Source organism: Phyllobates terribilis, unplaced genomic scaffold (assembly GCF_046119375.1).
Source record: "Phyllobates terribilis strain yellow unplaced genomic scaffold, ASM4611937v1 Scaffold_8__6_contigs__length_399053987, whole genome shotgun sequence".
NCBI classification, from domain to species: Eukaryota; Metazoa; Chordata; class Amphibia; order Anura; family Dendrobatidae; genus Phyllobates; species Phyllobates terribilis.
In genome coordinates this window covers 396,384,651-396,407,575 of record NW_027362768.1, presented here as the reverse complement: position 1 = coordinate 396,407,575, position 22,925 = coordinate 396,384,651, and the positions used below count along the sequence as shown (strand labels likewise).

General features: G+C 49.7%; 1 protein-coding gene across 7 annotated transcripts in view; it reads left to right on the top strand.

The window, feature by feature from the left end:
• The window catches only part of LOC141157680 (plasma membrane calcium-transporting ATPase 2), a 513,073-nt gene that overhangs the window by 385,630 nt on the left and 104,518 nt on the right, over positions 1 to 22,925 (top strand). For all 7 annotated transcript variants that reach the window (XM_073645226.1, XM_073645230.1, XM_073645228.1 and 4 more), the window contains one exon: positions 14,320 to 14,502. In XM_073645226.1, the coding sequence (XP_073501327.1) occupies positions 14,320 to 14,502 (183 nt within the window). The remainder of the gene's footprint in view (positions 1 to 14,319; positions 14,503 to 22,925) is intronic.

Sequence of the window (22,925 nt, the reverse complement as noted above, 5' to 3'; positions counted from 1 at the left end):
CCTGGCTGCTTTAAAAAATAGCCAACACGGACAGGCACAAGTCACTCCGATTGCCCTGAACTGCACCCAGGAATCATCAGTAGACAAGCTGAAGTCAGAATCCGGAATATCCACTACGACACAAGACCTAGAACTGGGCTTACATAGGAAGAAGCTCACCCAGGGCCCACTGCAGCAAGAAAGACACGAGGATTTATCTGCAAAGCTTCCGAATGGCCCCAAGTCACAAGAGTGAAACAGGGTCACTGAATATACACTGTGGAGACACAAAGATCAAATTGTATGGGCTGATACAATAGGTAATCAACAGAACTTCAACAAATCAACATACAACAAGGGTCAACGTGCAGGCTCATATCAACAATGGCTCATGTGTCTTGACCTACTGAGTAATATGTCTGGCATAATTAAGAACAAATTCTTTGTCGTCACAGTCACCCTGCATTGGTTGATGATCGAAGCGGAAATAGAGGAGACGGGCACGACGCAAATGTCACATAGCTGTAGATTATGCTCCTGTGATCTGAAGCATGATCGTGTGGTGTGTGGGACAGATGTCGTGTTCCCTCCTGTGATATTTGGGGCAGATGTGGAGCTTCCCCCTGTGATATGTGGGGCCGATGTGGAGCTTCCTCCTGTAATATTTAAAGCAGATGTGGAGTTTCCTCCTGTGATATGTCGATCAGATGTGGAGTTTCCTCCTGTGATATGTGGGGCAGATGTGGAGTTTCCTCCTGTGATATGTTGGGCAGATGTGGAGTTTCCTCCTGTGATATGTGGGGCAGATGTGGAGTTTCCTCCTGTGATATGTGGGGCAGATATGGAGTTTCCTCCTGTGATATGTGGGGCAGATGTGGAGTTTCCTCCTGTGATATGTTGGACAGATGTAGAGGTTCCTCCTGTGATATGTGGGGCAGATTTGGAGTTTCCTCCTGTGATATGTGGGGCATATGTGGAGTTTCCTCCTGTGGTATGTGGGGCAGATGTAGAATTTCCTCATGTGATATGTGGGGCAGATATGGAGTTTCCTCCTGTGATATGTGGGGCAGATGTGGAGTTTCCTCCTGTGATATGTTGGGCAGATGTAGAGGTTCCTCCTGTGATATGTGGGGCAGATTTGGAGTTTCCTCCTGTGATATGTGGGGTAAATGTGGAGTTTCCTCCTGTGATATGTGGGGAAGATGAAGAATTTCCTCCTGTAATATGTGGGGCAGATGTGGAGTTTCCTCCTGTGATATGTGGGGCAGATGTGGAGTTTCCTCCTGTGGTATGTGGGGCAGATGTAGAATTTCCTCCTGTGATATGTGGGGCAGATGTGAAGTTTCCTCCTGTGATATGTGGGGCAGATGTGAAGTTTCCTCCTGTGATATGTGGGGCAGATGTGGAGTTTCCTCCTGTAATATGTGGGGCAGATGTAGAGTTTCCTCCTGTGATATGTGGGGCAGATGTGGAGTTTCCTCCTGTGATATGTGGGGCTGATGAAGAATTTCCTCCTGTTATATGTGGGGCAGATGTGAAGTTTCCTCCTGTGATATGTGGGGCAGATGTAGAGTTTCCTCCTGTGATATGTGGGGCAGATGTGGAGTTTCCTCCTGTGATATGTGGGGCAGATGTGGAGTTTCCTCCTGTGATATGTGGGGCAGATGTGGAGTTTCCTCCTGTGATATGTGGGGCAGATGTGGAGTTTCCTCCTGTGATATGTGGGGCTGATGAAGAATTTCCTCCTGTGATATGTGGGGCAGATGTGAAGTTTCCTCCTGTTATATGTGGGGCAGATGTGGAGTTTCCTCCTGTGATATGTGGGGCAGATGAAGAATTTCCTCCTGTGATATGTGGGGCAGATGTGGAGTTTCCTCCTGTAATATGTGGGGCAGATGTAGAGTTTCCTCCTGTGATATGTGGGGCAGATGTGGAGTTTCCTCCTGTGATATGTGGGGCTGATGAAGAATTTCCTCCTGTTATATGTGGGGCAGATGTGAAGTTTCCTCCTGTGATATGTGGGGCAGATGTAGAGTTTCCTCCTGTGATATGTGGGGCAGATGTGGAGTTTCCTCCTGTGATATGTGGGGCAGATGTGGAGTTTCCTCCTGTGATATGTGGGGCAGATGTGGAGTTTCCTCCTGTGATATGTGGGGCTGATGAAGAATTTCCTCCTGTGATATGTGGGGCAGATGTGGAGTTTCCTCCTGTGATATGTGGGGCAGATGTGGAGTTTCCTCCTGTGATATGTGGGGCAGATGAAGAATTTCCTCCTGTGATATGTGGGGCAGATGTGAAGTTTCCTCCTGTGATATGTGGGGCAGATGTGAAGTTTCCTCCTGTGATATGTGGGGCAGATGTGGAGTTTCCTCCTGTGGTATGTGGGGCAGTGTCAGGGAAATATTGATGTCAGGAAAATATTAACAGACTATTGACCATTTCTCCCAAGCTCCTCTTCTATCTCACCCCCTCCCTTATCCATCTTTTGAGAGCTGACAGTCCAGAGATAACAACCTACATTGTCTTCCTGCAAATTATCACCCACAGCCAAAAGGCCTTACACTAACATATGGCAGCCATCAGGTGCCACCAAGCTACTTAGGATGCGAGCCTCTTGTCCCTGGCACACACAGGGGGTAATTAGCGACAGGATTGCACTAATTGTTTGTAACTGGGAAGATTTGCTTTCCTGAGCTTCAAATAGAGTTTAACAGAAATTTCCAGACGCTCCGACTCCGAAACGAAATATGAAATATTGTGGGTTCCATGCATCTGACAGTAATGGGACCCATATTTTTAGTGACCAAATCAGCCCAGGAATGTATGTTCAGTTTTTCATAGTCACAGCCCCTTCTGGAGAGCTGTAGCGCAAAAACACCAGAATAGCAGACTGTAACTATGTGATATGTGGTCTCTAACTGAAGGTAAAATCATAAGGGAAAAAATTATATCAATTTTTGGGCTTCTGGGATCAACGAGCGATGAGTTATCCCAAAAAATAGGTTCTTAATACAGATCTGAGGGGTGAAGCCCAGCCCCTGTGATGTCATCACAAGGGGGGGGTCTCGCTTCAGCATAAAATAGTTTGTTGAGGCTGGAGCCATGTTCTTTGCCCGGGAGTATATGTCTATCATAGCGGAGGACCCTCTTCGATAACAGTAAACGGAGCGTCTCCCCTCCACCTATACTGAATCGTCACAGCGGTCTTTATAGTGTAAGTTTCTCCTTTTATCCTGTTTTATTTGTGTAACTGCTTATGTATTTTTATTTTTTCCTTTGTACCATCCTTGTATATATTTTTTCTTAAACACTGCCTCCCTTTTGGATTAAATACAAAATGTAATAGTTCTGTTTCTTTTGTTCTGTAATCGTTGCCTTCCCTGAAGCCATATACGCTAACAAAACGCAGGCATCCGGTCAGGCCTGTATTTTATTTCAAACTCGGCCGGCGGTGGCAGAGAATAATAATAATTGGGCTATCGTGAAGCTGACAGTGACCGTACGGAGGGAGTAAACACGTATTTCATGCTTTGGAGCCCAGAGGTGTGGCGCCATACGCTCACTGGTCGCTTACCGATACCTACGTAGAGAGTAGTCTGGATCGCGTGCTCGCAATTCTGGACGAAATATTGACAGCGTGATGGCACGGTGAGATGTCGCGTGATCTCCCCAGTATTATCTCCCTGTGTGGTGATCCCTGACAGGCAGATGTGGAGTTTCCTACTGTGATATGTGGGGACAGATTTGGTGTTTCTTCCTGTGATATGTGGGGGCAGATTTGGAGTTTCTTCCTGCGATATGTGGGGGCAGATTTAGAGTTCCTTCCTGTGATATGTGGGGGCAGATTTGGAGTTCCTTCCTGTGATATGTGGGAGCAGATTTGGAGTTCCTTCCTGTGATATGTGGGGACAGATTTGGAGTTCCTTCATGTGATATGTGGGGGCAGATTTGGAGTTCCTTCCTGTGATATGTGGGGGAAGATTTGGAGTTCCTTCCTGTGATATGTGGGGGCAGATTTGGAGTTCCTTCCTGTGATATGTGGGGGCAGATTTGGAGTTCCTTCCTGTGATATGTGGGGCAGATTTGGAGTTCCTTCCTGTGATATGTTGGGGCAGATTTGGAGTTCCTTCCTGTGATATGTTGGGGCAGATTTGGAGTTCCTTCCTGTGATATGTTGGGGCAGATTTGGAGTTCCTTCCTGTGATATGTTGGGGCAGATTTGGAGTTCCTTCCTGTGATATGTTGGGGCAGATTTGGAGTTCCTTCCTGTGATATGTGGGGCAGATTTGGAGTTCCTTCCTGTGATATGTGGGGGCAGATTTGGAGTTCCTTCCTGTGATATGTGGGGGCAGATTTGGAGTTCCTTCCTGTGATATGTGGGGGCAGATTTGGAGTTCCTTCCTGTGATATGTGGGGACAGATTTGGATTTCCTTCCTGTGACATGTGGGGGCAGATTTGGAGTTCCTTCCTGTGATATGTGGGGACAGATTTGGAGTTCCTTCCTGTGATATGTGGGGCAGATTTGGAGTTCCTTCCTGTGATATGTGGGGGCAGATTTGGAGTTCCTTCCTGTGATATGTGGGGGCAGATTTGGAGTTCCTTCCTGTGATATGTGGGGCAGATTTGGAGTTCCTTCCTGTGATATGTGGGGGCAGATTTGGAGTTCCTTCCTGTGATATGTGGGGGCAGATTTAGAGTTCCTTCCTGTGATATGTGGGGCAGATTTGGAGTTCCTTCCTGTGATATGTGGGGGCAGATTTGGAGTTCCTTCCTGTGATATGTGGGGGCAGATTTGGAGTTCCTTCCTGTGATATGTGGGGCAGATTTGGAGTTCCTTCCTGTGATATGTGGGGGCAGATTTGGAGTTCCTTCCTGTGATATGTGGGGGCAGATTTGGAGTTCCTTCCTGTGATATGTGGGGCAGATTTGGAGTTCCTTCCTGTGATATGTGGGACAGATTTGGAGTTCCTTCCTGTGATATGTGGGGCAAATTTGGAGTTCCTTCCTGTGATATGTGGGGCAGATTTGGAGTTCCTTCCTGTGATATGTGGGGCAGATTTGGAGTTCCTTCCTGTGATATGTGGGGGCAGATTTGGAGTTCCTTCCTGTGATATGTGGGGGCAGATTTGGAGTTCCTTCCTGTGATATGTGGGGGCAGATTTGGAGTTCCTTCCTGTGATATGTGGGGGCAGATTTGGAGTTCCTTCCTGTGATATGTGGGGGCAGATTTGGAGTTCCTTCCTGTGATATGTGGGGCAGATTTGGAGTTCCTTCCTGTGATATGTGGGGGCAGATTTGGAGTTCCTTCCTGTGATATGTGGGGCAGATTTGGAGTTCCTTCCTGTGATATGTGGGGCAGATTTGGAGTTCCTTCCTGTGATATGTGGGGGCAGATTTGGAGTTCCTTCCTGTGATATGTGGGGGCAGATTTGGAGTTCCTTCCTGTGATATGTGGGGCAGATTTGGAGTTCCTTCCTGTGATATGTGGGGGCAGATTTGGAGTTCCTTCCTGTTATATGTGGGGGCAGATTTGGAGTTCCTTCCTGTGATATGTGGGGGCAGATTTGGAGTTCCTTCCTGTGATATGTGGGGGCAGATTTGGAGTTCCTTCCTGTGGTATGTGTGGCAGATTTGGAGTTCCTTCCTGTGATATGTGGGGCAGATTTGGAGTTCCTTCCTGTGATATGTGGGGCAGATTTGGAGTTCCTTCCTGTGATATGTGGGGCAGATTTGGAGTTCCTTCCTGTGATATGTGGGGGCAGATTTGGAGTTCCTTCCTGTGATATGTGGGGGCAGATTTGGAGTTCCTTCCTGTGATATGTGGGGGCAGATTTGGAGTTCCTTCCTTTGATATGTGGGGGCAGATTTGGAGTTCCTTCCTGTGATATGTGGGGGCAGATTTGGAGTTCCTTCCTGTGATATGTGGGGCAGATTTGGAGTTCCTTCCTGTGATATGTGGGGGCAGATTTGGAGTTCCTTCCTGTGATATGTGGGGGCAGATTTGGAGTTCCTTCCTGTGATATGTGGGGCAGATTTGGAGTTCCTTCCTGTGATATGTGGGGGCAGATTTGGAGTTCCTTCCTGTGATATGTGGGGCAGATTTGGAGTTCCTTCCTGTGATATGTGGGACAGATTTGGAGTTCCTTCCTGTGATATGTGGGGGCAGATTTGGAGTTCCTTCCTGTGATATGTGGGGGCAGATTTGGAGTTCCTTCCTGTGATATGTGGGGGCAGATTTGGAGTTCCTTCCTGTGATATGTGGGGGCAGATTTGGAGTTCCTTCCTGTGATATGTGGGGCAGATTTGGAGTTCCTTCCTGTGATATGTGGGGCAGATTTGGAGTTCCTTCCTGTGATATGTGGGGCAGATTTGGAGTTCCTTCCTGTGATATGTGGGGCAGATTTGGAGTTCCTTCCTGTGATATGTGGGGGCAGATTTGGAGTTCCTTCCTGTGATATGTGGGGCAGATTTGGAGTTCCTTCCTGTGATATGTGGGGCAGATTTGGAGTTCCTTCCTGTGATATGTGGGGGCAGATTTGGAGTTCCTTCCTGTGATATGTGGGGCAGATTTGGAGTTCCTTCCTGTGATATGTGGGGCAGATTTGGAGTTCCTTCCTGTGATATGTGGGGGCAGATTTGGAGTTCCTTCCTGTGATATGTGGGGGCAGATTTGGAGTTCCTTCCTGTGATATGTGGGGGCAGATTTGAAGTTCCTTCCTGTGATATGTGGGGGCAGATTTGGAGTTCCTTCCTGTGATATGGGGGCAGATTTGGAGTTCCTTCCTGTGATATGGGGGCAGATTTGGAGTTCCTTCCTGTGATATGGGGGCAGATTTGGAGTTCCTTCCTGTGATATGTGGGGGCAGATTTGGAGTTCCTTCCTGTGATATGTGGGGGCAGATTTGGAGTTCCTTCCTGTGATATGTGGGGGCAGATTTGGAGTTCCTTCCTGTGATATGTGGGGCAGATTTGGAGTTCCTTCCTGTGATATGACGCGCCCCCTGGGCCAGTGCTGTTAGGGATACCCGGAGCCGGATCAGATGGGGGTTGTAGTCTCCGAGTGGCTGTGACCCGGTCCGTGCCCAGGGTGTCAAACTCAGTGTGTGGCAGTCCTTATAGATGTTACTAGATGTTCTTTTATGTCGACTACGCCACCCGTTGAATTGCGGTCAATACGGCCGCCGCTGCAGCAGGGTCCGCTGAGGCTGGTGATGTATGTGCAGCTCAGGTAGTATAACCCCCAACGGGAGGGGTATAGCCTCAGGGGGTCAGTTGCAGAGGATGGGGGTTGTGGTGGTGCAGCGAGGATGGAAATGAGACTCAGAGTCGGGCTGTGCAGTTCAGGGTTTTTACTTACTGCAGTTGTTCTGGTCACTCCGGCCTTGAGTGACCACCCGAGCTGTGCTGCGTCCACCAGGTCCTGGACTCGGCCAACCCCCAGGTGATTCTGGAGCGTGGTCCTGAGCTCCCTTTCTGTCCTGTCCTCTTCTCTGGCCTTCCCCACCAGGGATCCACCTATGTCCGGCTCCCTCGGGCCTCTTGGTGGTAAACCCTTGTCTCTGGGTTCCCTGACCCTATTCCTGGTCTGCCTTCCGGGTGGATTTAGTGGGTGATCGTGGCAGATCAGTCCTGCCCACGACCTCCGGTTCCTGGCTAAGGTGTGCTGTAGCCTCTGCCAGCTTGGGATCCGGTACCCTGTTGCCAACTCTTCACCCTCTGGTCTAATTTGGGCTCTTGGAGTTCCTTCTTTCTCCCCCTCTGGGTCTTTCTTTCTCCTCTCTCTCTCTCTTGGCCTTGGAGCTGCTCTTCTCCTCTGCTCTGACAGACTGACCTCACTCTGCAAAAGACTGACTGACTGACCCTGATCTAAGATGGTGCCCACCTTATATACTCCCTCTATGTGTGAGCTCAGGTGACCAGCACCCAATGAGCTCCTAACTTTACCCAGACTGCTCCCCCTATCTGCCCCTACACTACTGGGATGTTCCACCCCCCTCCCACTCCAGCCAGGAACAGACACTGTCGTACCTGCACATTTCTCTAGTGGGAGTACCATCGGTCTGTTCCTTGGAAATGGGATGTGTGTAGTGCATGCAGCTAACTGAGCTCAGTTCCACACTCCATCCTTACCCGGGAGTGGAATACCACACCTCTGGCTTGAGGTGCAATACCCCTGTAGCAGCCGAATCCTCAGGGTGCTACATTCCCCCCTGGTAAATCACAGCACGTCCTCGGGCTGTAAGATATAAACAAAAACATCCAAAACATACAATTTTTTTTTCATAAAACATAAACATATAAAACATAAAAAACATCATCAGCAGCAATAAACTTTTCATATAAACATTCTTGTTTCTGGTTCCTCCGGTCACGGTGCAACTTGTGACCGGGTAAAGTGCGACAGTCTCTTGAAGAAAACAGTTTCCTATAAAACCGGTAGGGGGCGCTTTAGGAAGCGCAACTATATACAAAGGGATATGGCCGCTCTCAGTCCTCGGCCAGGTATTAGGGAGGATTGACCGCTCTCAGTCCTCGGTCAGTGGGAATAGGGACACACGGGGTTAACAGTTCACTCTTGGCTGGTCCCAACAGGGACTATATTTTAACTAGAACAGTTCTTATACCCTGACGGGTAACTATGTACAGTCTCTCTCTACCGTACTTCAACGACGGCGTCCTCCTGCTCCTTCTTTAGATTCTTCAGACCCGTCTGGGTCCTCTTGCTCCTCCTCACACCGCAGCTCCTCCTCCGTCAGGCGATGCACATGGAGGGCGTAGGGTCCTTTGGCACACTTGTGCCGGGTGAAGGTGACCTCGTCCCCTACATACAGGTCACGACCTCTGTGTCCCTCCGGCAGATGGCTTTCTACGTCTCTGCGGGTCACAAAGACGTCGCCGGGGGTATGATGGTCTCTAATAAAGCCCCATCCGTGCTGCATGTTGAATTTTATCACAGTCCCGGTGGAAGGGGGACCATGAGCTGCACGGGGATTCCTCCTGGTCCGGCTCTTCTGCTCCGCGCTCCTTATCTGCGCTTGCTGTTCCCGGACCCGCCTCTCTCTCCGCTCCCTCTCGAAGACCTCGAGCTGCTGCCGGCAGCACTCTGCACGCTCTGCTGCGGCCGCCCGAGTCTCCTGAGTGAACCCCATGAGGTCTTCTCCAGTGGGGTCCCACTCGAACTGTGCCTCCTCCAGCGGGGGCGAGGTCCTCTTTACGGGCTTCGGAGCCGGAATCAGGGGCTCGCACATGGGCCTTGCTCTCTGGAGTTCCAGCTGAATGTACTCCTGGGGCCATATGAAGGGCTGCCCATCCGGGCACGTATGCTGGGCGAATAGATCTTCACCCAGGTGCGGCACTCTAGATGCTGAGGGCGCGTTGATGGTAGCGGCGCCCGGGTTAACCAGGCCTTGCGACCAGGCCTGGGGCACCTTAAAGGCAAAGGGCACCGTAAGAACGGCGGCGCCCTGGGTTATTCGGCCCTGCGACCAGGCCGGTGGCTCCGCGGAGGTAGGGGGCGCTGTTGGTATTGCGGCGCCCGGGGGTACTAGGCCTTGCGACCAGGCCGGTGGTATTTCCTGCTTGGCCACGCTCGAGGTCGAGGCGTGTGACGTCACAGGGGTCGCGGCCGCGGTTTCCGTTTGAGGCCTAGTCGGCGGCGGTGACGATGCAGCGACGGGCACGGCAGGGGGAATTTCGGGCTCTGCGACGGGGAGCTGGGGCAGGCACGCGGTTTCCCGGCTCGGGGTATAGACGTCCCCTTTACCTGCCTCCGTCCGTTCAGCTCCCTTCTCGGCGCCGTCTCCTGCCTTCATTCCTCCTGCGCCATCCTCAGAGGCGGTCTGTCTCCTCGTCTCGGGTGGCGTGCTCCGCTGACGGGTTTCGGTCTGCTGGGCCATCTCTCGGCTCCACTCCGCCAACGTCTCCCGCTGCACCCGGGCCATCCTCCGTGCGAGGCCCTCCAGCGCGGTCTGTGCACACTCCCGGTCTCGGGGGAGCTGTGCTAGGATCTCCAGCAGGCCTTCTGGAGTGGCGACCTGCAACAGGCTCCTGACCACTGGGTCGGGGCTGCCTGACTCTCCCTCCATCTCCGGGTAGGCTCTCTCTGGACTCTCTTCCAGACGTCTTGTCTCCGGGTGCGCTCTCTCCAGACTGCTCCAGGCGACACCCATCTTTGTTCTCTTCTTCTGTCTCCGCCCACATCGAGGGTGGTCCCGGGGCAACTTCAGTTCCAGGGGCAGTTCTCTCACGCTGATGGACACTTCCAGCATCACAGTCTCTGTTGGTGGGCGCGGTTTCCGCTTTTGGCGCCATTCTTCGACCTGGCCCACGATGGGAGGTGGCCTCTTGCCACCCTCTGGCACGCCCATAATGGCGTCCGCTCTTCCAAGGCGGGAAATCTTTGGAAATGGCGGGAATCGTCTCCCAGTGGCGGGAAAGTCCATGGATGGCGGGAAAAAGCTGCAAATGGCGGACAACCGGCGGGAAACGACCTGTGATGGGGTCCGTTGGCGGGGACCCTCCGGAACCGGCAGGAGACTTCTTTTTGAGGTAACGGTGTACTTTTCTTCAGGCACGCAGTACCCGGTTGTTGCGGGCACGTTATCCTGCCGACTACGTCAAAGTTGACGCGCCCCCTGGGCCAGTGCTGTTAGGGATACCCGGAGCCGGATCAGATGGGGGTTGTAGTCTCCGAGTGGCTGTGACCCGGTCCGTGCCCAGGGTGTCAAACTCAGTGTGTGGCAGTCCTTATAGATGTTACTAGATGTTCTTTTATGTCGACTACGCCACCCGTTGAATTGCGGTCAATACGGCCGCCGCTGCAGCAGGGTCCGCTGAGGCTGGTGATGTATGTGCAGCTCAGGTAGTATAACCCCCAACGGGAGGGGTATAGCCTCAGGGGGTCAGTTGCAGAGGATGGGGGTTGTGGTGGTGCAGCGAGGATGGAAATGAGACTCAGAGTCGGGCTGTGCAGTTCAGGGTTTTTACTTACTGCAGTTGTTCTGGTCACTCCGGCCTTGAGTGACCACCCGAGCCGTGCTGCGTCCACCAGGTCCTGGACTCGGCCAACCCCCAGGTGATTCGGGAGCGTGGTCCTGAGCTCCCTTTCTGTCCTGTCCTCTTCTCTGGCCTTCCCCACCAGGGATCCACCTATGTCCGGCTCCCTCGGGCCTCTTGGTGGTAAACCCTTGTCTCTGGGTTCCCTGACCCTATTCCTGGTCTGCCTTCCGGGTGGATTTAGTGGGTGATCGTGGCAGATCAGTCCTGCCCACGACCTCCGGTTCCTGGCTAAGGTGTGCTGTAGCCTCTGCCAGCTTGGGATCCGGTACCCTGTTGCCAACTCTTCACCCTCTGGTCTAATTTGGGCTCTTGGAGTTCCTTCTTTCTCCCCCTCTGGGTCTTTCTTTCTCCTCTCTCTCTCTCTTGGCCTTGGAGCTGCTCTTCTCCTCTGCTCTGACAGACTGACCTCACTCTGCAAAAGACTGACTGACTGACCCTGATCTAAGATGGTGCCCACCTTATATACTCCCTCTATGTGTGAGCTCAGGTGACCAGCACCCAATGAGCTCCTAACTTTACCCAGACTGCTCCCCCTATCTGCCCCTACACTACTGGGATGTTCCACCCCCCTCCCACTCCAGCCAGGGACAGACACTGTCGTACCTGCACATTTCTCTAGTGGGAGTACCATCGGTCTGTTCCTCGGAAATGGGATGTGTGTAGTGCATGCAGCTAACTGAGCTCAGTTCCACACTCCATCCTTACCCGGGAGTGGAATACCACACCTCTGGCTTGAGGTGCAATACCCCTGTAGCAGCCGAATCCTCAGGGTGCTACAGATATGTGGGGGCAGATTTGGAGTTACTTCCTGTGATATATGGGGGCAGATTTGGAGTTCCTTCCTGTGATATGTGGGGCAGATTTGGAGTTCCTTCCTGTGATATGTGGGGGCAGATTTGGAGTTCCTTCCTGTGATATGTGGGGCAGATTTGGAGTTCCTTCCTGTGATATGTGGGGCAGATTTGGAGTTCCTTCCTGTGATATGTGGGGCAGATTTGGAGTTCCTTCCTGTGATATGTGGGGACAGATTTGGAGTTCCTTCCTGTGATATGTGGGGGCAGATTTGGAGTTCCTTCCTGTGATATGTGGGGCAGATTTGGAGTTCCTTCCTGTGATATGTGGGGGCAGATTTGGAGTTCCTTCCTGTGATATGTGGGGCAGATTTGGAGTTCCTTCCTGTGATATGTGGGGGCAGATTTGGAGTTCCTTCCTGTGATATGTGGGGGCAGATTTGCAGTTCCTTCCTGTGATATGTGGGGGCAGATTTGGAGTTCCTTCCTGTGATATGTGGGGGCAGATTTGGAGTTCCTTCCTGTGAGATGTGGGGCAGATTTGGAGTTCCTTCCTGTGATATGTGGGGCAGATTTGGAGTTCCTTCCTGTGATATGTGGGGCAGATTTGGAGTTCCTTCCTGTGATATGTGGGGCAGATTTGGAGTTCCTTCCTGTGATATGTGGGGGCAGATTTGGAGTTTCTTCCTGTGATATGTGGGGGCAGATTTGGAGTTCCTTCCTGTGATATGTGGGGGCAGATTTGGAGTTCCTTCCTGTGATATGTGGGGGCAGATTTGGAGTTCCTTCCTGTGATATGTGGGGGCAGATTTGGAGTTCCTTCCTGTGATATGTGGGGGCAGATTTGGAGTTCCTTCCTGTGATATGTGGGGCAGATTTGGAGTTCCTTCCAGTGATATGTGGGGCAGATTTAGAGTTCCTTCCTGTGATATGTGGGGGCAGATTTGGAGTTCCTTCCTGTGATATGTGGGGCAGATTTGGAGTTCCTTCCTGTGATATGTGGGGCAGATTTGGAGTTCCTTCCTGTGATATGTGGGGGCAGATTTGGAGTTCCTTCCTGTGATATGTGGGGCAGATTTGGAGTTCCTTCCTGTGATATGTGGGGCAGATTTGGAGTTCCTTCCTGTGATATGTGGGGGCAGATTTGGAGTTCCTTCCTGTGATATGTGGGGGCAGATTTGGAGTTCCTTCCTGTGATATGTGGGGCAGATTTGGAGTTCCTTCCTGTGATATGTGGGGCAGATTTGGAGTTCCTTCCTGTGATATGTGGGGGCAGATTTGGAGTTCCTTCCTGTGATATGTGGGGCAGATTTGGAGTTCCTTCCTGTGATATGTGGGGCAGATTTGGAGTTCCTTCCTGTGATATGTGGGGCAGAATTGGAGTTCCGTCCTGTGATATGTGGGGCAGATTTGGAGTTCCTTCCTGTGATATGTGGGGGCAGATTTGGAGTTCCTTCCTGTGATATGTGGGGCAGATTTGGAGTTCCTTCCTGTGATATGTGGGGCAGATTTGGAGTTCCTTCCTGTGATATGTGGGGCAGATTTGGAGTTCCTTCCTGTGATATGTGGGGGCAGATTTGGAGTTCCTTCCTGTGATATGTGGGGGCAGATTTGGAGTTCCTTCCTGTGATATGTGGGGACAGATTTGGAGTTCCTTCCTGTGATATGTGGGGGCAGATTTGGAGTTCCTTCCTGTGATATGTGGGGGCAGATTTGGAGTTCCTTCCTGTGATATGTGGGGCAGATTTGGAGTTCCTTCCTGTGATATGTGGGGCAGATTTGGAGTTCCTTCCTGTGATATGTGGGGGCAGATTTGGAGTTCCTTCCTGTGATATGTGGGGGCAGATTTGGAGTTCCTTCCTGTGATATGTGGGGCAGATTTGGAGTTCCTTCCTGTGATATGTGGGGCAGATTTGGAGTTCCTTCCTGTGATATGTGGGGGCAGATTTGGAGTTCCTTCCTGTGATATGTGGGGGCAGATTTGGAGTTCCTTCCTGTGATATGTGGGGGCAGATTTGGAGTTCCTTCCTGTGATATGTGGGGGCAGATTTGGAGTTCCTTCCTGTGATATGTGGGGGCAGATTTGGAGTTCCTTCCTGTGATATGTGGGGCAGATTTGGAGTTCCTTCCTGTGATATGTGGGGCAGATTTGGAGTTCCTTCCTGTGATATGTGGGGGCAGATTTGGAGTTCCTTCCTGTGATATGTGGGGGCAGATTTGGAGTTCCTTCCTGTGATATGTGGGGCAGATTTGGAGTTCCTTCCTGTGATATGTGGGGCAGATTTGGAGTTCCTTCCTGTGATATGTGGGGGCAGATTTGGAGTTCCTTCCTGTGATATGTGGGGGCAGATTTGGAGTTCCTTCCTGTGATATGTGGGGGCAGATTTGGAGTTCCTTCCTGTGATATGTGGGGGCAGATTTGGAGTTCCTTCCTGTAAATACCAGCTAGTTTAGCGCTGACGTGTGACCGGCTGTCTTCTCTGCTTACAGGTCATTGCCAGCGTCCCAACCAGCAGGTTAACGTTCCTGAAGGCAGCCGGTCACCTGACCCAAAAAGAGGAGATCCCTGAAGAGGAGCTAAATGAAGATGTGGAAGAAATAGACCACGCAGAGCGAGAACTCCGACGGGGACAGATTCTTTGGTTTCGGGGGCTAAACCGAATACAAACTCAGGTATATCGGTGACTGCAGGTGACATTGTGAACACTTCAAGGTCTCCATACAGATTGGCCTCATGATGCAGAGAGGAGAGCGTCCCCCAAACACGAGAGTCCTGAGAGGACCGGTGGTTGTATAGTATCTGTATGAGATGTCTGTGATTATCTGCAGCTCATCAATGGTAGGGATTATCTACTGTACATCAATGGCAGGGATTATCTGTAGTACATCAATGGTAGGGATTATCTGTAGTACATCAATGGTAGGGATTATCTATAGTACATCAATGGTAGGGATTATCTGCAGTACATCAGTGATAGGGATTATCTATAGTACATCAATGGTAGGAATTATCTGTAGTACATCAATGTTAGGGATTATCTGCAGTACATCAATGGTAGGGATTATCTGTAGTACATCAATGGTAGGAATTATCTGTAGTACATCAATGGTAGGGATTATCTATAGTACATCAATGGTAGGGATTATCTGCAGTACATCAGTGATAGGGATTATCTGTAGTACATCAATGGTAGGAATTATCTGTAGTACATCAATGGTAGGAATTATCTGCAGTACATCAGTGATAGGGATTATCTACTGTACATCAATAGCAGGGATTATCTGTAGTACATCAAAGCTAGGGATTATCTGTAGTACATCAATCACGAGAGTCCTGAGAGGACCGGTGGTTGTATAGTATCTGTATGAGATGTCTGTGATTATCTGCAGCTCATCAATGGTAGGGATTATCTACTGTACATCAATGGCAGGGATTATCTGTAGTACATCAATGGTAGGGATTATCTGTAGTACATCAATGGTAGGGATTATCTATAGTACATCAATGGTAGGGATTATCTGCAGTACATCAGTGATAGGGATTATCTATAGTACATCAATGGTAGGAATTATCTGTAGTACATCAATGTTAGGGATTATCTGCAGTACATCAATGGTAGGGATTATCTGTAGTACATCAATGGTAGGAATTATCTGTAGTACATCAATGGTAGGGATTATCTATAGTACATCAATGGTAGGGATTATCTGCAGTACATCAGTGATAGGGATTATCTATAGTACATCAGTGGTAGGGATTATTTATAGTAAATCAATGGTAGGGATTATCTACTGTACATCAATAGCAGGGATTATCTGTAGTACATCAAAGCTAGGGATTATCTGTAGTACATCAATGGTAGGGATTATCTACAGTACATAATTGGCAGGGATTATCTGCAGCTCATCAATGATAGGGATTATCTACTGTACATCAATGGCAGGGATTATCTGCAGCTCATCAATGGTAGGGATTATCTGTAGTACATCAATGGTAGGGATTATCTGCAGCTCATTAATGATAGGGATTATCTATAGTACATCAATGGTAGGGATTATCTATAGTACATCAATGGTAGGGATTATCTGTAGTACATCAATGGTGGGGATTATCTATAATACATCAATGGTAGGGATTATCTATAGTACATCAATGGCTGGGATCATCTGCAGCTCATCAATGATAGGGATTATCTACAGTACATCAATGGCAAGGATTATCTGCAGCTCATCAATGATAAGGATTATCTGTAGTACATCAATGTTAGGGATTATCTATAGTACATCAATGGCAGGGATCATCTGCAGTACATCAATGGTAGGGATTATCTGTAGTACATCAATGGTAGGGATTATCTACAGTACATCAATGTTAGGGATTATTTATAGTACATCAATGGTAGGGATTATCTATATTACATCAATGGTAGGGATTATCTGCAGTACATCAATGGTAGGGATTATCTGCAGTACATCAATGGTAGGGATTATCTACAGTACATCAATGGTAGGGATTATCTACAGTACATCAATGGTAGGGATTATCTATAGTACATCAATGGTAGGGATTATCTATAGTACATCAATGAGATGGATCATCTACATTAGATTGTAGAAATTATCTATAGTATATGGATGGTAGGGATTATCTCTTATATATTGTAGGGATTACTTATAGCACATTATTGACAAGGATTCACTACAGTGTATCATCTCTTTAAGATCATCAGGATGGCAGCATCTGAACAAGCTGAAAAATCTGTGTATTGTAGATGACAATGCCATCGGCGTGTACACAGACAGCATCATGTACTAGAGACAGGAGATGTGCCATGACCGGGGGACGCGCAGCACCACCGTGTCTACCATGGAGGGATGGAGGATACTTTTACCAATGCCTCCTAACGACATATTTGGCAGAAAATTTCAGGCTGTAAAACGTAAATCTTTCTCATTGTAATGGATTCTTTACAGTTCCTAAACGTAGAAGCAGCTGGCATCAAGCTATAACCTCACTGCAAAAGTGCCACAAGATGGTAGAAACCAGCCATAATCCCTCCATGCAGATTATTTCACAGGGGGGGCATCAACTGCAAATCACTGCATGTCCTATAGCAGGAGTCCTCAACCTGTGACTCGGGAACACATGTGGCTTGTGGGACCATGATGTGAGCTTCATGGCTGTCTGCCAGCTTGGTGCATTGGCATAAGGTCTAGCAAACAGCTATGAAGATCAGGGCTCCAGATGGCGGCTTCTGTGATAGCCCCAGAGTTAGAAGTAAATGAGGCATGGTAACATGGAGATATGGTGAGGCCACCAGTCACAGGAGGTGCTGGAAGCTGAATGTGACAGTGGTGGGAGCGCCGAGTGCAAGAATACTGAATGGGGTGTGAGAGGGTCACTGGCAATATAAGTGAGGGGAGACATGTATCACAAAGGTCCCTATCTTCCGTGATGTGAAAACCCAGAAGTTTCTCTCCAGCATTATGTGCTGAGAGGGATTAATTGGTCAGAGTTGTGATTTTTTGTGAATGGCTGTAAGAAATGGGACTGCCACTCACCATATCTCCACCCCAAAGGTGAGGTTCAGCAGTTAAATGTCCAGCCACTGAGTTTTTTTTCTTTGTGAGCCTTGAGGCCAGAGAGCTCCAGAGAAGTGTTTGTGAACTCTGTTGTTGTACCCTGAGCGGGCGGACTGCCGCTGGCATATGGACTGTGCTGTTCGTTATCTTTTGTTTTCCCACTATGCCAGAAAGGCAGTGATTATTTTGTTAAACCCTGCACTGGTTTATGCCGTGTTCTAATAAACCAGCAGAAGATTAAAGGGGTTGTCCACTACTTATTATTCCCCCAACAATGTATCCCCCCGGAGCCCATAAGTGTCTTTGTAATTTCCTTCTGTTACAGCGTACTGCCTGTGAGCGGCCACCGATAGCGCGACCACCGGCTGCAGCCGGCTCTGACATCCGCTAATGTCACGTCATGTTTCCGGATGCAGCCGGGGGTCTCTGTTCTGCGTTCCACTGGTGGATGTTGGGTTGTGGTTGGAGTTACCCCACACGTCACACCCGGCATCCACCGCGCGCTCTGCCTCTCCTCATTCATTGGGAAAGCGTGCGGTGGATGCTGGGTGTGACACGTGGGGTAACCTCGCCCACAGCACAGCATCCACCACGGGGACCACGTCACTGATGTCACGCCTCACTTGACGTGACATCAGTGGCGGGTCACGTGATGCCTGTGAGCGGCCACCGATAGCGCTGCTCAAAGGCAGAAAGTGCAACAGAAGGTAATTACAAAGACACTTATGGGCCCCGGGGGGATACATTGGGGGCATAATAAAAAGTTGTGGCCAACTTCTTTAACACAAGAAGCGTTCCTGTGTCTACCCCTGTGAGCAGCCAAGTGAGCCAATCTGCCACAGTTGATGCTAGAAGTGTGGCCCATATCCCCAGGAAGCAAGTATGACGGCTGTGGACAGACTGCATGTCCTGGGTGAAGACGGCTGTAAGGATGGAACAGCGGTCAGACAAAATGGAGGAGCTGATCAAGCACCTGGTCCTAAGCTAGCACCTGCAGCAGGAGCAATTACTGCAGGACGCAAACTCCTGATGCAACAGATCCAACAACAGCGACGGCAGATGAAACTCCTAGCAGGGGATGTCTGCAGCAGAGAAACCGCCCCTCCCACAAGTCCAGGTGATGTCGGATACGTTCGGAAGGCGGTAAGGCAAGCTATGCAAAAGATGACCCCTGGTGATGATGATGTTGAGGCATTTTTGACTGTGTTCGAAAGGATAGCAGAGCGGGAGAAGCTGCTGCAGGAGCAGTGGACGGAGGTGCCGGCCCCCTATTTAACTGATGAACCCCAAAAGGCTTATTATTACCTGGCCCAACAGGATGCACAGGAGTATGCCAAATTAAAAATGGAGATATTGGCACGCTCAGGAGTGACTATGTCGGTTAGAGCTCAACGAGTCCTCCACTGGGCATATGCCAGCGACAAAACCCTCTCACTCGCAGATGTTTGACTTGCTGCATCTAGTCCAGAAGTGATTGCAGCCAGAGTCTTCCATTCCTGCCCAGATGGTCGAGCGTGTGGTGATAGACAGATTCATCCACCTCCTTCCCGGGTTGGTACAGACTTGGGTTGTCTAGGGCGAATCTTGGAACGTGGATGACCTAGTTGGCCTAGAGGAGATGTACCAGGTTGCTGATAAATCTCTAGGGCAACAGGATATCATCACTTCCCCGTACTGGAATACCTAAAAGGGGGCGGGCTCACCACGGAGGGGGTCTAGAGCCCAAACTGGGGGCGTTCAAATTCCACTGAGGGTCCGCCAAAGGTTGCTGTTAAGGACGTGATCTGTTGGCGAAGTCACAATCCTGGTCACCTAGCCGCCCGGTGTCATATGCCCCCTGAACCGATGGACTGCAACATAGGGCGGCGTCTGCAACTTTACGAGGGGTCTCAGGCGTGTACCATGTCGGTGAATGGGGTAATAGTACTTGGTCTTTTGGACTCGGGAAGTTTGGTGACCCTGATCAGTGCTACAATTCCCCACCAGTTGATTCCTGACAAATTTGTGGGCATTCGCTGTATTCACGGAGACGCCAAGGACTACCCTGTGGCCAGTGTAACCATGGGAACAGACTGTGGTACCAAGTTCTATGAGATTTGGGTAGTAAAGGACTTGATACATCTCATAATACATCCCATAATAGTGGGGAGAGACTTACATTTTTTGTGACTTATGGAAAAAGGGGACTATACCGGGCATCTTGGACAAAAGCCGGATTCATCTGGAAGAAGCCCTGTTGAAACTAAAGGTTGATGAGTTCCTCTGTGTGTCCTTGCCATGGAGGAGGATGAGACTGTGACCAAGGAGACCAACCTTTCTGAGTTGAGAGTGTCTGGAGAGACGTTTGGGACTGCTCATTAGGGACCTTACCTTAAAGGGGGCATTTGATAATGCTACCTTCAGTAAGTGGGTTGCTCAAGAGCCAGTGGCAGACACCAGGTTCCCATACCGCAATTTCCTCCGGGATAAATAAAGTATATCTTATCTTATACTTTGCACACAATGAGGAGTTGTTGTATTGGGTGACTAAACTGAGGGGAGGGGAAATTGTGGAGCAGCTGTTGGCTCCAGGTCCCTATCAGAGAGTTTTAGACATGGCCCATTCGCATGTTTTGGGGGGACATCTGGGTGTAGAAAAACCTCAGGAGAGGATAATGCGGAGGTTCTATTGGCCTGGATACTACCGGGAGATCCTAAATTATTGTAGGCCCTGCCCTACCTGCCAGGTAACCCCTCTTTCTTCCCACTTCCGAAGTCCATTAGTCCCATTACCTGTTATAGAGGTCCCATTTGAAAGAATTGCGATGGACCTAGTAGGTCCTGTAGATAAGTCTGCACAGGGACATCAGTACATCCTGGTTGTCATGGACTATGCGACCCGCTACCGAGAGGCGGTATCACTTTGGAACTCATCCGCCAAGTGTATAGCCTGAGAGCTTGTCCATATTTTGTCTATCACTGGTCTGCCAAAGGATATCTTGACGGACCAAGGGACACCCTTTATGAGCAAGGTTATGAAGGAGCAGTATAGGGTTCTCCAGATTGCCCAGCTGCGAACCTCCGTCTACCATCCGGATGAACGGCTTAGTTGAGCGCTTCAATAAGACCTTAAAGGCTATGCTCAGGAAAATCAATGAGAAGCATGGCTGAGACTGGGACTATCTGCTTCCTTTCCTGCTCTTCTCTGTCAGGGAAGTTCCTCAAACATCCACTGGTTTCTCTCCATTCGAGCTCCTGTATGGTCGACATCTGTGAGGGCTCCTGGATATGGCCAGGGAAGCCAAGGTCACGGTTCACTGGAGCATCATAGAGGACGTCAAATACAGGAGACTAGCGAAGGTGATACCTATCGTGAACGCGCATCTTCTCCAGGCAGAGGAGGCACAGGCAAGAGTGTATAACCAATCAGTGAGGTTGAGGCAATTCCAGCCTGGGGAACGTGTTCTGGTGCTTATCCCCGCGGTCGACGGCAAGGTCCTGGCCAAGTGGCAAGGCCCATACTAGGTGGTGGAAAAACTGGGTGAGTTTAATTACAAGGTACACCAGCCAGGACAAAGGAAGCCTCACCAAGTATACCACGTGAACTTGGTAAAGCCATGGTGAGATCGGGAATCGCTGGAAGCCCCTTGCCTGGGAGCTTGTCCCGAAGTCAAAGTGGAGGATGTCACGATTGCGGAGACACTATCGCCAGCCCAGAAGCAACAGTGTCAAGAACTGCAGTGGAACTGTGACCTATTCTCATAGATGCCAGGGCGTACGCAGGTGGTGGAGCATTACGTTCTGACAGACTCGCATATAAGGGTGTATCTTAAGCTATATAGGATTCCCGAAGCACGCCATGAAGTAATCTCAATTGAGGAGAAGAGAATACTGGACCTCAGCGTGATAGAGGAGTCCAAAAGCAGGTTTTGTAATGACTATCGCAGGCTGAATGAAGTGTTCAAATTTGACACGTACCTGATGCCCTGCGTCTATGAACTCATTGAGAGGCTTGGACTTGCGAGTTACAATACCACCCTTGACGGAAGGCTACTGGCAAATCCCATGCCCCAGAATGCCAAGGAGAAGACTGCCTTCTCGATACTTGATGGGTGCTTTCAATATACCAGAATACCTTTCGGACTACACGGTTCTCCAGTCACTTTCCAACGAGCCATGGATCAGATCCTAGATCCCCATAAGAAGTATGCCGCGGCCTACTTTGATGACTTAATGATCTTCAGCCAGACTGGGGTAGTCATCTACCAAAAGTACAGGCGATTCTGGATGCTCTGAGGAAGATGGGGTTTACCATAAATAAAAAAAAATGTGATATGGAGAAGGAACAGGCCAAATACTTAGGCTACATTGTTGGGAGAGGCGAAATCAAGCCACAAGTAAACAAGGTCGAGGCAATCCAGAAGTGGACGCAACCACTTTCCAAGAAGCAGGTGAGAGAGTTTCTTAGCTTAGTATTGTAGGATATTACCGGCGGTTGATCCCAAATTTAGCCATGATTGCCACACCACTGACGGATCTCCTTAAAGGCACCAAATAGACGATGGCCAAATGGACTGCTGAAAGAGAAATGGCATTCCAAGAGCTGAAGCTGGCCCTATGTAAACAGTCAGTCTTAGTCGCACCACACTTCAGTAAAGAATTTTTGGTCCAGACGGATGCTTCAGAAGTTGAGAGCCATCCTGTCTCAAGATATAAATGGTGAAGAACATCCCATCCTGTATCTGAGTCGGAAGCTCTCTTCCTGCGAGATAAATTATGCTGTTATCAAGAAAAAATGCTTAGCCATCAAGTGGGATGTGGATAAGCTGAAGTATTACCTACTAGGCCGTAGGTTTAAACTAGACCTCTGAGATGGTTAAGAGAAAAGAAGGGTAAGAAAGCCCGGGTGACTAGGCTTTTCTTAAGCCTCCAGGACTTTAGTACCCATGTAGAACATAGACCCGGGAGGTTGCACGGTAACGCTGATGCCCTCTCCAGAATTCCCTGTTTGGTGTCTGAAGGAGCCAAAACCCCCGGCTTTGGGCAGAGGTGGGGATATGTGACAGGGCAATGTAAGTGAGGGGAGATATATTGAGATTGCTATCTTCCGTGATGTGGAAACCCAGAAGTTTCTCTCCAGCATGTTATGTGCTGAGAGGGGTTAATCGGCCACGACGGGATTGGGCTTTGAGAGTGGTTGTAAGAGATCGGCGGGACGGCCACTCAGCATATCTCCACCCCAAGGGTGTGGTTCAAAAAGTTAAATGTCTGGACGACGTTTTTTTCTCTCTGTGTCTATCTCTGCGAGCAGCCGAGTGAGCCGATCTATCACAGGGGGTATGGAACCCAGGGTGCAGGAATACGGCCTCACTGTGATTAATGGGGCGCTGGGTGTCACTACTGAGAGTGAGGCGGAGGCTGTATGTCACCTCTCAGGGGTCTCTGGATGTGGTGTACAACCTCCTCATAGAGCTGAATGGGATTCACAAGGTAAGAAAGGTTGTGGATAAATGTTCTATGAGAACAGATCTAAA